Source organism: Haliaeetus albicilla, chromosome 5 (assembly GCF_947461875.1).
Source record: "Haliaeetus albicilla chromosome 5, bHalAlb1.1, whole genome shotgun sequence".
NCBI lineage: Eukaryota > Metazoa > Chordata > Aves > Accipitriformes > Accipitridae > Haliaeetus > Haliaeetus albicilla.
Window position 1 is genome coordinate 8,928,827 of NC_091487.1, and position 15,781 is coordinate 8,944,607.

The window sequence follows — 15,781 nt, forward strand, 5'->3', positions numbered from 1 at the left end:
GTTAGGCAGGAGAGGTCCAGAGAGCGATGGGAAGAGGGCCTGGGAAAGCTCCTAGAAAGATGAGTAAAAAAAAAAAAAAAGCGCCGTCCTTGGGATCTGTGATAAAGCATGGCAGCGGCTGCCAGCCCCTCTGCGCCCTGCATCATGGTAAAACTCCAGGAGGGAAGGCGGTGATACTACCGTGTGAAATTGCAGCAGAAGGGAAACACTTTCTCATGCGACTTGCAGTTGTTTTTCTTGCAACTTGCAGTTAAACGGCCGCACGCAGGAGGCCGGTGAGGCTGCGGGTAGGAACCTCCCAACGCTGGACATCCATCCACCTGGGTAACCCAGACCTCCCCGTCACCGCCGCTCACGGCTGCTGGGGGGGAGAAGGAGCGGACACCCCGTTCTGCGGGGCGAGACCCGCAGCGCGGGGTAAGGGGCGGATTATCCGGCCGGCTCCGCGGGGGCCGGGAGGGGAGCGCAGCGGGACGGGACGGGACGGGACGGACAGCCCGGCGGCGAGGGTCCCGGGTGGGCGCCCGATGCCCCCGCTCCAGGTCCCCCTCTGCGCGCCGGGGGGCTTCGCCGGGGGAGCGGGGAGGGGAGGGTGGGAAGCGGAGGGGCCGGGCTTGCGGCACGCGGGGAGGGGGGGAGCCAGCGCCAGCCGCGGGCCGCGGCGCGGCCTCCCCGGCGGCATGGGAGGAGAGGGGAGCGCGGCAGGGAGCCGCCCGCCGGGCCCCGGCATTGGCGGCGGCGCAGCAGCGCTGGCAGCGGCGGGGCCGGGAGCCGCCGGCCGCCGAGGGGAGGGGTCCGGCTCCGTGCGGTCGCGGCGGAGCCGGCGCTGCGGCAGCAGCAGGCGCGGCGGGGCGGAAGTCCTTTGTTGCAGCCGCGGCGGCAGCAGCAGCAGCAGCGGCGGCGGGAGCGGCGGGAGCGGCGCGGGCAGCTCCCCCTCGGCGGCGGCCGCCGCCTCTCCCCGCGCCGCGGGTAAGCGGGGCCGCGCGCCCCTCCGGGCGCCGGGGAGCGAGGCGGGGAGGCGGCGGCGGCGGCGGCGGCGGCGGCGGGGGGGGGGAAGGCGGGAGGCGGTGCGCGGCGCGGCGGCCGCAGCTCCGCCGGCGGCGGGAGGTGGGAAGTGCCGAGCGGCGCCGGTCGCGGCATGGCCCGGCGCGGCGCGGCCCGGCCCGCCATAGTAGCGCGGGGTGCAGCGGCGCCGCCAGGTAAGGGGCTTTTCCAGCCCGCGGACGGCCGCCGTGACCTTGCGCCCGGCGGCCTGGCACGGCGCGGCAACGGCGCGGCGCCGCCCGGGCTACGCGGGGGGCCGGGCGGCGGCGCCACGGCGGCGGCGGCGGCGCGTCCGGCGCGGTTGTCCCCGGGGCGCGGTGCGGGGGGCCGCGGCGGGCGCGCTCCACCTGCGGGGCGGGGAGGGCAGGGAGGCGGCCGGCGGCGGGGCCCTGCGGGGGCGGCCGGGCCGGGAGGGGGGGGGGATGCTGCGCGGCTCGGCGGGGCGCCGGCGGTGGAAAACGAGAAGCGGCCTAGGGAGGAGCAGGGGCGTGAGGCGAGGAAGGGCACCGCGCTGCCCTGCTGACTCTGGGGCTTGAAGTCACGTTAAACATCTCGAGGGCCGTTATCGCCGCCTCGCCCCGTCGTCGTCCCGTCCCCGTCCCCCCCCCAGCCCCGCCAGCAGGATCCGAGCGCCGCGTTCTCTTTTTCCTTTTAAAAAAAAAAAAACCCAACAAAAAAACAACAACAAAAAAAAACACCAAACCGCAAAACTTGGAGCTGGCTGCAGTAGTTTAGCGAAAAACCGAGCGGAGCTGCAGCCTGGAGGGAATGCTCCACCCTGCCAGGCAGGAGACTTGGGTTTCACTTGGGGCTGGCAGTGCACAGGATCGCCTTGGAGGCGGCTGGAAAGGAAGGGGAATAGTTTTGTCACATAAAAACAAGCCCTGTGTCGCTCTGGGAGCTGTGTCGAAAGTCTCGTTCCTCAAAGGACTCCTCTTTTCTTCTCGGAGAGAAAGGTAGTAAAAAGAGTGGAGGAAATGGGGACTGAAAAGGCTGTGGGTTTGGGGCTGGGGTTTTATTCCTCTCTGTTTTTCAGGATTTTTGGTAACTCAAATTCTCAAGTTTGGCCTATTTGTCGGCTGATAGACGAGTGCCGGTTTCTCTTGACACGTAGGCATTGGTAAACGGATAGCATGGGTTGGATGCTGGTTAGTATTTGGGTATTTACTGCCAGATTATGTAATTTGCTTGCATTATTTCCCTCGCACCAGAGTATCGCAAGGTACAGCACATACTGTAAAACTATCCGGGGCTGCAACAGTGTGGTGGTGTTCCTTAGGCATTTAATTACATTAAACAAACATTCCTTTAATTAAAGGTGTTTGTTTAACATTCCTCATTGCAGCTCTTGGAAAAACCCACACAGCAGCCGTGAGCAGGGGGGATGCGGGCTTCTCATTTTTACCGAATTACAACTTAAGCTTTCATGGCGTGTGGGGGAGAGGCGTTGAGACCATATGGCCGTGGGGAAAACCGGCCAAACGCGAATGGTTGCAGCGCTGGCAGAGATTTTCCTAGGCAGCAGCATAGTGAGTTGACAAGATTGTGGAGAGATTTTTGGATGACTGGCCAGAAAACCTGAGGAGTAACAAGTCCGTCTTAGTTGCACTCTGCTGCTGTTTGAGATAGCAGGGAACCAGCATGCACTGGGGGGGGGTTGTTGCATGGATGAGGGATGGCTGCAGGAGGATGTAGGTAATGAAGATGTGGGTTGGTGCTGTGTGGGAAGCTCAGAGAAGTAATAGAAGCCCCTTCTTCCTGGTAGCCGGAAAGTTTTGTGTGGAATAAGATCACAGGCTTAACAGATGCTTCAGCTCTGCTTGCACAAGTCTTTTCTTCATCAGACTCAACCAGTGTTGTCACTGGCACAGGAATTTGCAGTAATTACGTTGAGAGAGTCGTTTGGGTTTTCAGATGCTTTCTTACTTGAATGTGTGAGGTTAATTGCTTCTTTCACAGATTTCCATTGCTGCGACAGTGGAGAGCCCTGAAAGTCCTGGATGGACAAAGCCTTTGTAGTTGCTTACCTGCTGTATGGAAACAAAATAGCTGCTCAGAATTGAGATAATGAAAGTTTCCCGATAAAAATCCTAGTGTCCTTTCTCTTAGTTGTTACAGCTGGACCTTTCACTAGAGTCCTTCCGGACCTCACACGCACGTAGCGTGAGAAGCCCCATGTGCATTTTTCAGTTTGACCAGTGGTTCCCCAGCGGTTGGGTTATCCTGCCCTGCCTCTGCTTGAGCACTGTGAACACTGTCACCCAAAGAGTTCTGCTGCAGACACAGCGTGTGGGCACAACAGCTGACATAATTTGCATGAAGACCATTTATATCCTCAAATTTGTCTGGTAATTTTTTCTTTCTGCATGTTGTGTCATTGTAAAACTCTCTAGAGTTAGCTGGCAGCTGCCTTTTTTCCCCATATTAAATCTGTTTCATTGGATGGAGACCTTAGCGGCTGCTTTTTTTTTTTTTTTTTTTTAATGTGCTGCAAGTAAAATGTGAAGCATTTAAGACCCGAAAGAGTCAACAAAATCTGTAGTCTGACCTGTGTGTCACAAGTTACTGTGCTTCATTCATGTGCATCCAGCAAGCTGTTATGCCAAAGTATGACTTGTATTTAGCCAGGGATGCTTTCCTGGAAGGCGCACACGTATCTTCATTTGAGGGTCTCAAGAGATGGCTAAACCACCAAGATGCCTCTTGAAGTTGAAAGTTAGGGTAACTCGGAGAGCCTAGATAAAAAGGCTCATCTTTCTGCTACAAGGCATAAATGGGGTGGCACCATTTTTTCCCCCACTAATTGTTTCTTTTAAACATATCATTACCATGTTGCCTGACAACTTTTTACAACTGTAGAGGTGTCAGATAGAAGATAACTGTGACTTTCTAGAGTAATCCTTTGTGGCTAGCAAGTTACTTTAAAAGACTGCATAAGCTCTCTCTCGTACTTTACTCCACAGATCTGATCTAAAGTTGTTTGAAGTTGAGATGGGGTTTTAGTGCAGATTCCTTTTTCTTAATTTATTCACTCATGCTTTTCTGACACCTTATTCCTTGTCTTTTGAGGAGTGTTCTTACCTAAGAACACGTAGTACATCTTAACTAATTCTTAGTTAGCAGCTGAGAATCATAACTTGCTAAATTTTGCTGGCACTTTCTCATTTGCGGACATGGATGCTGAATCAGCAGAGAACTGCCTGCTGAGGAGGGATCAAGTGGCTCCAACGGCTCGTGGTTGGGGGCTTTGGAGCACCTTACCTTTCCCTGGTTCAGTTCTAGGCCAAGCGTCAGCTGAAACTTGTTTCTATACATTGGCCACAAGTCTGTTTAAAATGAGTTGATTCAGCCATCAGGATGTGTCTGCAGATGAGTATCTACATCATTGGAAACGGCTTCATAACTAGCATGCCTAAAGGCAGCTGATTGGAAGGGCTATGGGAGGAGGATAAATTATACCTTCAGTCCTACGTAGTCCGAATAATGGAGCTTAATTAGGTTTTCCCTGGCAGTACATGGAATTTCCATGATTGTTTTAATTCATGATCAAGGCTATGCTTGCAATGCAAACTGCCATGTCATCCGTACGCCCTGTTGAGGTGGACGGTGGTCACCTGGCCCCAAGTTCTTTGCCGTTTTGCAACGTTTGTGTAAACTGAGGCACCTCCTTGGACTATAGAGTACCAGAGCAATCTCAGTGGTTTCCTATTGAGTATGTCTAGATAAAAGCTGTAGCCTGTCGAAAGCTCCGTGGTCGGTGCACTAGCCGGACGCCTAAGCTTCTCAGGCATCGTGCCGAGAATTTAGACGTGTCGTGTTGGATTTTCTCCTGAGCATCTAGATGCTGTCAGTTAGGAATCCAGGCTCTTTGGTGGATCTGACCCGCAGAGGCAAAATAACTCTTCAGGGAGGAGAGTTCTTGGGAACCCGCGACAGGGTGGGACATGGTGTCAGACTGCGATGGGGAATTTGCTTTCTGCTGCCCATGCGCTTGTTTCTTTGGATAAGCGGGCGTTGTTTTCTTGAGCTTTCCCAGTCTCGTTTTCTATTAGCACCAAATTCTCCACTCATTTATTATACTTTTGTCCAGCCTGCTCTTGGTTTCCAAAGAAAAGCAGCCAGTAACTAAGCATGTAAGCACTCTGGTTTTGCCTGCTCAGCAGTGGAAATGCTGGGTTTTGAAAACCACCTACTAATTTTAGGAGCCGAAAGGCTCCTAAATTCTGAACCTTGTGGTACGTCTGTTTTAAAGACAGAGAAGTTAGCAAAAGAACTTTACCAGTTCTTTGCTTGAGGACTTTTTTACTTCTTTAGTTTTAAAACATCTCAGAAAATTTTGAATGTGAGGAAATGACAAAAAGCATGGAGCTATAGTAAATACCTGTTCTTGCTTGTTGGCAGACTTACAAACAACATACTTGGTCAGTGTAATAGTGCAGCTTACCTTGTTCATGGTAATATCTGAATAGTAACAGTATCTGAGTGGTGACTCAAAAGAAAAAATCTGGTGGCAGACAAACAGCTTGAATCAAAGCATGGCAGTGTGAAAATAAACATTTACTAGGAAAATAAAATGCACACGGAGACTTTGAGTTTGAAAATCAGAGTGAAAATACCTGACTCAGATATCTTCACTTTACATTTTCGTATCAGATGCTTTTCTAACGTATTTTTTCAGAACACCTCCACATCGTTCAGTATGGCTTACGGCGTGGCCCGTCGCTGTGTTTACTGCACAAATCGATCATTGCTGAAGATGGAGTTACTTGGGTTCCTCGTTGACTTTCCTGTCATTTGTGACTACAGTATTTGGGTGCTTCGCAAAGGCAGCGTGCTAGTCAGTTGGGCAAGCAGATGGCATTTCTCCTGTTTTTGAAATAGGAAAGAGTCAGAAAGGATCAGAAATACTTAAAAATTTTGGATTGGCAAACTCACATGCATAGAGTTTTAATTTCCCAAGATACTTGGTGATTAATACATACAGAGGATAGCTCCCATTGGCCTCAGTTGCTGCTGATTGTGTTTCCCTGTGTGAAGAAATTGGACATCCGAAAAATGCAAGCCAGAATTATTAGGGAAAAAAAAAAAAAAAAAAAGGTTGAAATGACTTGTCCTGGCACTGATGGAGATGGGATGCTGTTCTCCAAGGCAGTGTTCGTTGCCGTGAGGTTCTCCTTGTCGTCCCCCAGTCTCATTCACTTCACATCCTCCAAATGCTGTGCTGAATGAGCAGGGATCTTGTGTTGCTGCTCAGATCCATCCCTGGACAGATCCAGAGGATGCGCTGCATAAGGAAGGGAACCTTTGGTAAGAGGAGGGCTGGAAGACTGTACTACGATGCATACATAAACGGCAGCTGAATTAAGCCAGTACTGGAGCTGAGCGTAGTTACGGCGTTTCTTGTGTATACACTTTGAAACCTTGGGCTTTCTTTAAAAAGGACCTGTTTTTATTCTAATGCCTGCTTTTTTCCAAAGGAAACTTCAAAAATAGTTTGCAGCACTGAACCACCCACATGGGTGATAAATACGGATCTCTGCCATCTAGCAATTAAAGTAACAAAATAGTGGTAAATGATCACTTTCTGAGAGCTTGCTCTCGATGGGAGGGAGTTTGTCAGCAAGCCTGTGATATTTGCTGACAGCAGAGGGATCGATGAATTGGGAATTTGGGGTTCAATTCCAGCTCTGAAGGGGTGAATGCTATAATTGTTTGCCACCCATGCCCCAGCAAAAGCATGTGTATTTTTTTTTACCCCTTCTGCCCTAGCCCCTGGAACTTGGCTCTTCCCAGCCCCTTGCCCAAGCACCTTCCCTCCACCATTTAGACCCTCATTGCACCCATTTTTAATTCCCACTGCTGCTTCCTAATCCCAGTCCCCTCCTCTTGCCTCAGCACTCCACTCCCAGCCTGCCTCTCCCTTTCCAGAGGTTTTGCCTCGCACCCTTCTTACAGTCTCCAGTCTCCCCATGTTTTCACTAAGTCCCCTCCTGGGTCTGGCTCGTGTAAGCCAGAACCGGGCTTCTCCCTCTGGCTGCCAGGAGGGATGCTAAAACCCAGCGGTGAGTCGTGGTGCGGAGCAGTCTCTGGTGAGCCCTGCTGCCACAGAATCACGGAATGGTTTGGGTTGGAAGGGACCTTTAAAGGTCATCTAGTTCCAACCCCACTGCTGTGGGCAGGGACACCTTCCACTAGACCAGCTTGCTCAGAGCCCCAGCCAGCCTTACCTTGAACTCTTCCAGGAACAGGGCATCTACCACCTCTCTGGGCAACCTGTTCCAGTGTTTCACCACCCTCATTGTAAAAAATTTCTTCCTTATATCTAGTCCGAATCTACCCTCTTGTAGTTTAAAACCGTGGCAGAGCTCTGCGTGAAAGGGGGGTTTCACTGCAGGTGGGATGGCTCAGGCAGGCCCCCATGTACAAAGGAGCTGCAAGAGGATGAAATGTTCTCAGCGAGGCTGTAATCTGAGATTTTAGTAACTAGCAAAAGTCTTAAGTGTGAACAAACTGATAATTTTTATCTTCTTCTCCCCCTCAAGCTTATAGCTTGGCCAAATTCAGGCAGATTTTTATACTGTGGCAACATATCCAAGGCATAGCACTTTCTCCCTTACAAAGTCTCTCTTCAAGGATTTTGGAAGAGAAACTTTTTTTATTTTTAAAAGAAAAAGTAATCATCTACATGTATGAAAGCTTTTTCTTAGCCTTATTTTTGGAACTGTTTTGGCTGAATTTTTCTGTGGAGGGGGGAAAAAAAAAAATCAGTCCAAAGCAGACAATGCAGAAGGAAAGTTTCGCCTTTGCTGGCTGAAATGTGTCAAAGTTTTAAATAGCCCAACACAGGCTCTCATAGTGGGAAGTGCTGGCAGCTGTAAATATATAGTTACATCCAGCAGGTTAATACAGCATCCAGAGGGAGGATGCCAATACTTTCATTAACATAAATAACTTCAAACGCTCTCTATTTTAATACCTATGTGTAGTACTACCGCAGTAGAGGCTGGGTACGTATCCGAGCACCTTGCCATCCTGGTCAAGTGACCTCATGCTCCGGCTGTTTTTTTCCAGAGTGGTGGTAGGAGGTAGGCGTTGCCAATGGGTCGTTGTTGGGTATCGGGACTCATGTGCTGAAAGCTCTGCAAGAGCTCACCTGTCAAAAGGAGAAAAATCTTTCACCTTTTCCAAAGAAGAAGGAAACTTAGAAAAGACGAGTTTGTGTGCTGTCGCTCCAGTGGCTGCCAGATCGTTCCCACCGTTTGGAAATGCCCCCGTCTGCAGGTGCGTGCAGATTGTTTTGTGACCTTCCTGGTACAGATTTGCTGCATCTATTGCTGTTTTGCTATTGCAAGACACGATGGAATACTTTCAGTGTAGGAAAAAGAAAATTAAACATTTAAAACTTGCCACTTTATGAGGATGGGGAGAATAAAACCAGCTGTCCTGAGCCTTCTCTTGTCTCGATGGCAGTTCACACCAAGAGGCCAGCGGTGCCCTAGACTGCATCTTCTCACTTTCTCATTGGTTTTCACTCTTACAACATGGAAGTTGAAGTAAATTCTTTGTCATTATGCAGCTGCTGTTCTTAATACTTGATACAGTATACTGAATTACATTTAAGCATCTAATGAATTACCTCAAATCCAAAACACGTTAGCACTTGGAAGACTGTGAAGTGCCCTTTTATTATTACTTGATGTTGAGAGCTTTGCAATTTTTCACAGAAACATCTGAAGTTACCCTGTGACTTAGACAATAATCAATTTTCTGTACAAAAGACATGAAGCTGTTTCAGAGATTCTCCTACTTTCAAAGCCACCCTTTTGCAAGTTAGTAAGAAAGCCATTAAAATGATTTCATGCAACGAGTTGTACTTCTGCAGTGGACATCGCTGGGCCAAACAGGTTAGAGAATTATTATGGCAGGGTGCTTGCCTTGAATTTTGGGTGTGGAGGACTGGGTTGAGAGGAGAGGGGCAGCTGCTATTCAGATGCTCATCATCAGTGTAGTTCAACCCAAATCTCAAGGTTCCTGTTGCCAGACAAGGTCTTGTGCTGGTGGTGATCCATAAGTACTGCTATATGTATTGGCAGTAGGGAATATTGCTGGGTGGGGTTGAGCATGTTCTCGTCTTGAGAGCTTGAATGCATTTCTTCCATGGCAGTCCTTCGTGGAACAAAGAAGGATGGTGACTTAACATTAGGTTTGCTACTTAACAAGCCAGGCAACGCCTACGACTTGTGAATTCAGCACTAATTGTGGAATTTAATTTCTCCACCCATTTCCCAGCCTCTAGGAGATGTAAGCTGTCAGGGGAATAAGAAGAAATAGGGAGCATTTTTGTGTGTATTTTGTTTAAATTTTGGACAGTTGAAAGAACGGTTGCAAATCAGTCCATGCCTTTCATTGAGTCATAAAATGCCATTTAATGTATGTTGTTTGCTAGTCTGTACTTTATTTGTACAAATCTCTTATAGCTATTTGCATTGTTTGCAATAACCTTTCAAAATGTTAAGAATGCTTGTTATTGCTTTAGGTTTTTCATTTCAGTTAGGGCGTTTTTTATACCTTCTGTTGGTTTCTCACCCCCCTCCCTGTGCAGTTAGTACAGAATATGTATATCAGTAAAGGTTTTCCAAAGTGAGTAGTGACTACCTGTTGGATCTGGCCATACTTGGTTAAGTTTATCTTCTGTAAATCAAATGCACACCTCCTGTGTACAATACATTTCTTCTGGATGGTTTTGTTAACATCAACTAGTATATTTTCTTCCTCTTTTCTTTTGAGGACAAATCAGTCCTTTCACTTAGCGCAACCCTCAGCACTCACAGACCTTTCCCTCTAGTCTTTGTCGAGGCTTCATCTTACTGTGGCTCCACCTCTGGGCTGCTAGCTTTCGCAGTTCTCAGTTGCTGAGTTTTTCTTTGTCCCGTCTCCCGTCTACATGTTTTGGTTATATCACAGCGCTCTGAACGAGTGGTTTTGAGAGCAGTTGGAGGCACAGCGTGCACCACTTCCTGCCTCTGCCGTCCGCGCGGCTGTCGCGCAGCTAGCCTGGTCACCATCTGCAGCAGGCTTGTACGCGGGACATGCCACCACCGACAGGCTGCCCTGCGCTTCTGAGAATGCATCTGAGTTTGCAGTTCCTGGTTTGCAAGATGCCTTGCAGATAAGGTCGAGACTGTCCCTGAGCCGCCCTGAAGAGCAAAAAGTGCGTAGATACAGCCTGTGTGGATGCTCCGCTGATGTATCTTGCGAGTTTCCTTTAATGGGGAGGGAAAGACCAGTTTGAGCCTGGCCTGGTTTCCAGTATGTGTTGCATCATATGTCTGTTGGACTGACAGGTGAAAAAGGCAAGTTGAGACTGAAGAGTGGTTTCTTACAGTCAGCTCACCTTGTATAGGTGTTGTCCTGGGGCCATCTTACAGAAGTCTACCTTGTGAAGTTTTTGAAGTTCTGCATCCAGAATTCGCATCTGAAAATCTTGGCTGTAGGACTTTGAGATATATTTGCTAATTTATATTCTAGCAGCGTTGCTCTGATTGACATGTGTGGTGGTTATGTTTATTAGTTTACTAGTCCTGTTAAGTCTAGTGGTGAGAACATGGAATTATGGATGTTTTCCCTGGCATCAATATTCGTTAAGTAGTTACCAGCAAAGATCTCCAGACAGGAAGCTGTACCACAAACAGTGTGAGAATAGGAAGATCTAGGGAGGAAAAAGATGGCAGTTACTCCCTACGTTTAAGCAGGTTTTGCTTTCTGTGCTTGTGATTTAACAGATGTCTTCTTCTTTATGCAGGGCTATAATTGAAGTACAAGATGGCAAGAACCAGCCACAGCAACTATGTCCTTCAGCAGCTAAACAACCAAAGAGAGTGGGGCTTTCTGTGCGACTGCTGTATCGCTATCGATGATATTTATTTTCAAGCACATAAAGCAGTCCTTGCTGCATGCAGCTCCTATTTTAGGATGTTTTTTATGAACCATCAACACACTACAGCCCAGCTGAATCTAAGCAACATGAAGATTAGCGCTGAATGCTTTGATCTTATTTTACAGTTCATGTATTTAGGAAAAATTATGACAGCCCCTGCCAATTTTGAGCAATTTAAAGTGGCCATGAACTATTTACAGCTATATAACGTACCTGAATGTCTAGAAGATATACAGGATACAGACTCATCTAGTTTAAAATGTTCATCTTCTGCTTCTAGCACCCAGAATAGTAAAATGATATTTGGCGTGAGAATGTATGAAGACACACTTGCTAGAAATGGCAGCGAAGCAAACAGGTGGGGCATGGAGCCGCCAAGTTCAACAGTAAATACGTCCCATAACAAAGAGCCTGATGAAGAAGCTTTGCAGCTGAGCAGCTTCCCCGAACAACTGTTTGATGTCTGCAAAAAGAGCACCACGTCCAAATTCTCTCACACAAAAGAGCGCGTGTCCCACTCACGCCGTTTTGGAAGAAGCTTCACCTGTGACAGCTGTGGGTTTAGTTTTAGCTGTGAAAAGCTACTGGATGAGCACGTGTTAACATGCACTAACAGGCATTCCTACCAAAGTGCCAGGTACTACGGTGCTGAAAAAATAGACTTTACTGAAAAGGACTCTACTTCTAAAATAATCTCCACACAAACAGAGAAATACAAGGGGGACTCGAGCCAAGCTGCGGACGATTCTTCATCTCCTGTATCAAACATCACAAGCAGAAAAAGCAGCACGGTTGCCTCCGAGACATCAGGTGAAGAAGGAAGTAGAGCCTCTGAGAGGAAGAGGATTATCATCAAGATGGAACCAGAGGACAATCCTGCAGATGAGCTGAAGGATTTTAATATCATTAAGGTGGCAGATAAAGACTGCAATGAGTCTTCTGACAATGACGACCTAGATGATGAGCAGGAAGAGCCGCTTTACAGATACTATGTCGAAGAAGAGATCAGAGAGAAGAGAAATGCTCGGAAGACTTTAAAACCCCGTTTATCCATGGATGAGGATGAAAGAAAGTGTTTGAAAAGTCCACGGCACCTTAACAGGAAGGCTCCGTCAGTGCAGGAAGATGTGGAGAACGCTCCCTGTGAACTTTGTGGGCTAACAATCACCGAGGAAGATTTGTCCTCTCATTATTTATCCAAACACATAGAAAATATATGTGCTTGTGGCAAGTGTGGTCAAATACTGGTCAAAGGCAAGCAGTTACAGGATCATGCGCAGACCTGTGGAGAACCCCAGGATCTGACCATGAACGGTGTCAGAAATTCTGAGGAGAAAATGGACTTAGAAGAAAACCCTGAGGAGCAGTCGGAAATAAGGGACATGATGTTTGCAGAGATGCTAGAGGACTTCAGGGACAGTCACTTCCAAATGAACAGCCTTCAAAAAAAACAGTTATACAAGCATTCTGCCTGTCCTTTCCGATGCCCTAATTGCGGTCAGCGTTTTGAAACTGAAAACCTAGTGGTTGAACATATGTCAAACTGCCTGGAGCAAGATCTGTTCAAGAACTCCATGATGGAAGAGAACGAGAGGGATCACAGACGTAAGCATTTCTGCAATCTTTGTGGGAAAGGATTTTATCAGCGTTGCCACTTGCGGGAACACTATACTGTTCATACCAAGGAAAAACAGTTTGTTTGTCAGACATGTGGGAAGCAGTTCTTAAGAGAGCGCCAGTTACGGCTCCACAATGATATGCACAAAGGCATGGCCAGGTATGTCTGTTCCATTTGTGATCAAGGAAACTTCCGAAAACATGACCATGTACGGCATATGATATCTCACTTATCAGCTGGAGAGACTATATGCCAGGTCTGCTTTCAGATATTCCCAAATAATGAGCAACTGGAGCAGCACATGGATGTTCATCTGTATACATGTGGAGTATGTGGAGCAAAATTTAATTTGAGGAAAGATATGAGATCTCACTATAATGCCAAGCATTTGAAAAGAACATAAGCGTAAACATACTGTTAAAGCATTAAGTTGGCAGCAGAGAGAACACCAAAGCAAGGCATAAAGTATAGTAGACAAAAGTTGAAAAAAAAATAATAATTGAAAATAAGTCTCTTTTTTATTATTTTTTTTAAGACCCTCCTAACCATAGGTGTCTATTTAGGCTCATTAAGTATATAGCTTCGAAAAGCATCATGTGTTCAATTATTACATTTTCACTGTTTCCTAATATCAGTTTCTGTTCTTAATTTTATTGTTTTACTAAGTAGATATACAAATCATTATTTTTAAACTGTAGATTAAAAGCACAATGTTACCCCTTCACTGACTGCTATTAAACAGTTCTCGGATCCATGTCCATAAGATGAGTGCTTTAATATTTCCATGTGTTGTTTCTTCATGTGAAAATTTTAGACCACAGCGATTAATGTGCAAGAGCATAATTGTTTATAATCCCCAAATTAATTTTCAAAATGAAAAAAACCCAGTGCCAAGAAATAATCCTTTGCTCTCTGACTCTGCTGTAAGGGCAGAGCTGGCTGTCCTGGTCCTCTGCTTCTTGGCTTTGTTGGAACGTGCATCCCAGGGGTGAGAGCACGTAGGCTCAGTTAAACCTTGCAGACTTGGACTGGTGTGCGCAAAGGGAAAGGGAGTTAATGACTGTCGGGATAACCGAGGAGTTCCCAGCAGAGTGGTCATTTTCCAGACTTGAAGTCCTAGCAGAACTGTACAACTGACATTGGCCTTTCTTTTACTGTCTGTACCTACGTGGGTATATATAACTTGCTTATCCTAACATACAAGGGAAGAGTGGCTGTGGTGGATTGCTAGGAATGCAGAATGGTGATGTGCATTGAAGACCTCATTTTTCAGCCTAGCTGTAAATGGTGCCTTGCTGCTTGTGTTGGGAAGTTAAAAGTGGGATGGGTTTGAAGATAGTCCCATTGCTTGGGCGGGGATGGGAAGGGGGCGTGTGGCTCATGTGAACCTTAGGTTTTTTGTTTCTTGTTTTCATATTTTCTGAATGTTCTGTTTTTCAACAAGAATACAACAAGAAAAGACTGCAGAGTTTGCTTAATAAATGTAAAGATATTTTATGCCTTTTAAGATTTCTTTCTGATTCTAGTATAGCCCTAATCTGCGTAGCTTGTCTCTTAATTTAATTGAATTTAAAAATCCTACTAAGTACCAGCTGACATCAGTTTGAGGCAGTTTGGCCTTTGAGAGAATGACTGGCTTTGACTCTTAGGCACCAGCTGTCTAAATGTTTGTTAAGTGCGTGATTTTTAATGGGGGGAGGAAGGGATCCTAATATGTAATGGTGGAGAAAACTATTAAAAAATAAAACCTAGCAGTACTTTCTCCCAGCAAATCTCACTTTATCAAAGAGGGTAGTGATGCTGTTTCCCACTGAGCCGTGGAGGGAGGAAAGCAATTTAGATCAGCCATTAAGGCAGTGGGACTAGATGATCATTGTAGGTCCCTTCCAAGTGAAATATTCTATTCTGTCACCTCGCATGCCAGTGGTGGGGTTGAGAATAGGAGCCAGGAGCTGAGGGTCTAGTCCAGGGCTTTCACGCGCTTGTCGCTGTCGGAGTTGATCTTTGATCCCTTGTTGTTTCTTGGGGGTTACAAGGGGTATTGAGCTTTAATGTTAGACTATTTAGAGAAATGAATACATTCAGAATCTCCACTATAATTATTTAAATTAGTATGAGTTGCCTTGCATTTATTCAGTTTTAAATGTGTATTAGAATTTCTCTTGGTTGCTAGTGTGTGTGTTTATGCAGTGATGGAGAAGGATCCTGCCACCAGACCTCAGTCCTGAGCCGACAGCTGGCTCCCTGGGCATTGACTGCTTCGGGTGCAGTTTGGGCCGTTAGCGTTTTGCTGTAACTGCTCAGTCCTATGTTTTCTTGTATGATGCTGAAGCCAACCAAGTCCTGAATAACACTGGGGCCAAAAAGACCACGGATGTGATTGCACTCCAGCATTTCAGTGAATTCAGAGCTTCCCCCTTCTTAGGATTTATTCCACATTCCTCATCCCAACCCAGACTGAAGCTCAGTGTGTAGAAGTTCAAAGAATAAGTGGGATAGGTACTTTAACACTTTTTAGCACTGGAATCAGTGCTAAGGTGATTATAAGACTCTTTAGAAGACAAAATATTTAACTATAATGATCGTCTTAGAGATGCAGTAGTGAAGTGCTGTAGTCGAAGAGTTGGGAGGGTTAATACACTGCACACACCAATTCTCTGACACACAGGTTATCTGTGACATTATCAGCTATGGCTGGGCTGGGAAAAGCAGCCAAGGGAAGCGAGGGAGAACTGGAGGGCACTGGGGGAGCGGGAGGGCTGAGTGGGAAAGGAGTTCCTGAGTGGGAGGGAGTGCCAAAGGCTGGGGGGGTGGGCAGGATTAGAGCTGTGCAGTGGGAAGCAAATCCCAAAGGTGGAGTGGAGGGGGCGGCTGGCGGAGTGGGTAAAATGTCCTGTAGACGCCTGAGACCGGAGTGAGAATGACTCAGCTTGGCTGGGAGAGCTGTCGGCCTGGGTGATTAGCTCACTACGGCACAAACTCGGAGCGAGGATTGTGTACCAAGTACAGCCAGCCCCTGTGCTGGAAGGACTGCAGTGGCACAGCAAAGCCTAGATTAAATACCTTGATGAAAAGGAAGAGGTGACCTTTGCGAACTAAGAGATCATTCCTGAATACAGTGAAGGGCTAAGGGTGATTTATGGAGACGCCTGCTAAGGGTCAGGAGCCCTTGTTTACAATGT

At 47.3% G+C, this 15,781-nt stretch overlaps 1 protein-coding gene across 5 annotated transcripts in view; it reads left to right on the top strand.

The window, feature by feature from the left end:
- Positions 1-15,781, top strand: part of ZBTB1 (zinc finger and BTB domain containing 1) — a 25,560-nt gene continuing 9,779 nt past the window's right edge. The window contains exons 1-2 of one of the 5 annotated variants that reach the window (XM_069783258.1): positions 1-275; positions 10,847-13,362. In XM_069783258.1, coding sequence (XP_069639359.1) covers positions 10,867-13,002 — 2,136 coding nt within the window. In that variant the 5' untranslated portion in view covers positions 1-275; positions 10,847-10,866 and the 3' untranslated portion in view covers positions 13,003-13,362. Of the gene's footprint in view, positions 276-636; positions 970-1,861; positions 2,001-10,846; positions 13,363-15,781 lie in introns of those variants that run through there. The other 4 variants (XM_069783259.1, XM_069783260.1, XM_069783256.1 and 1 more) reach the window with 4 other exon arrangements.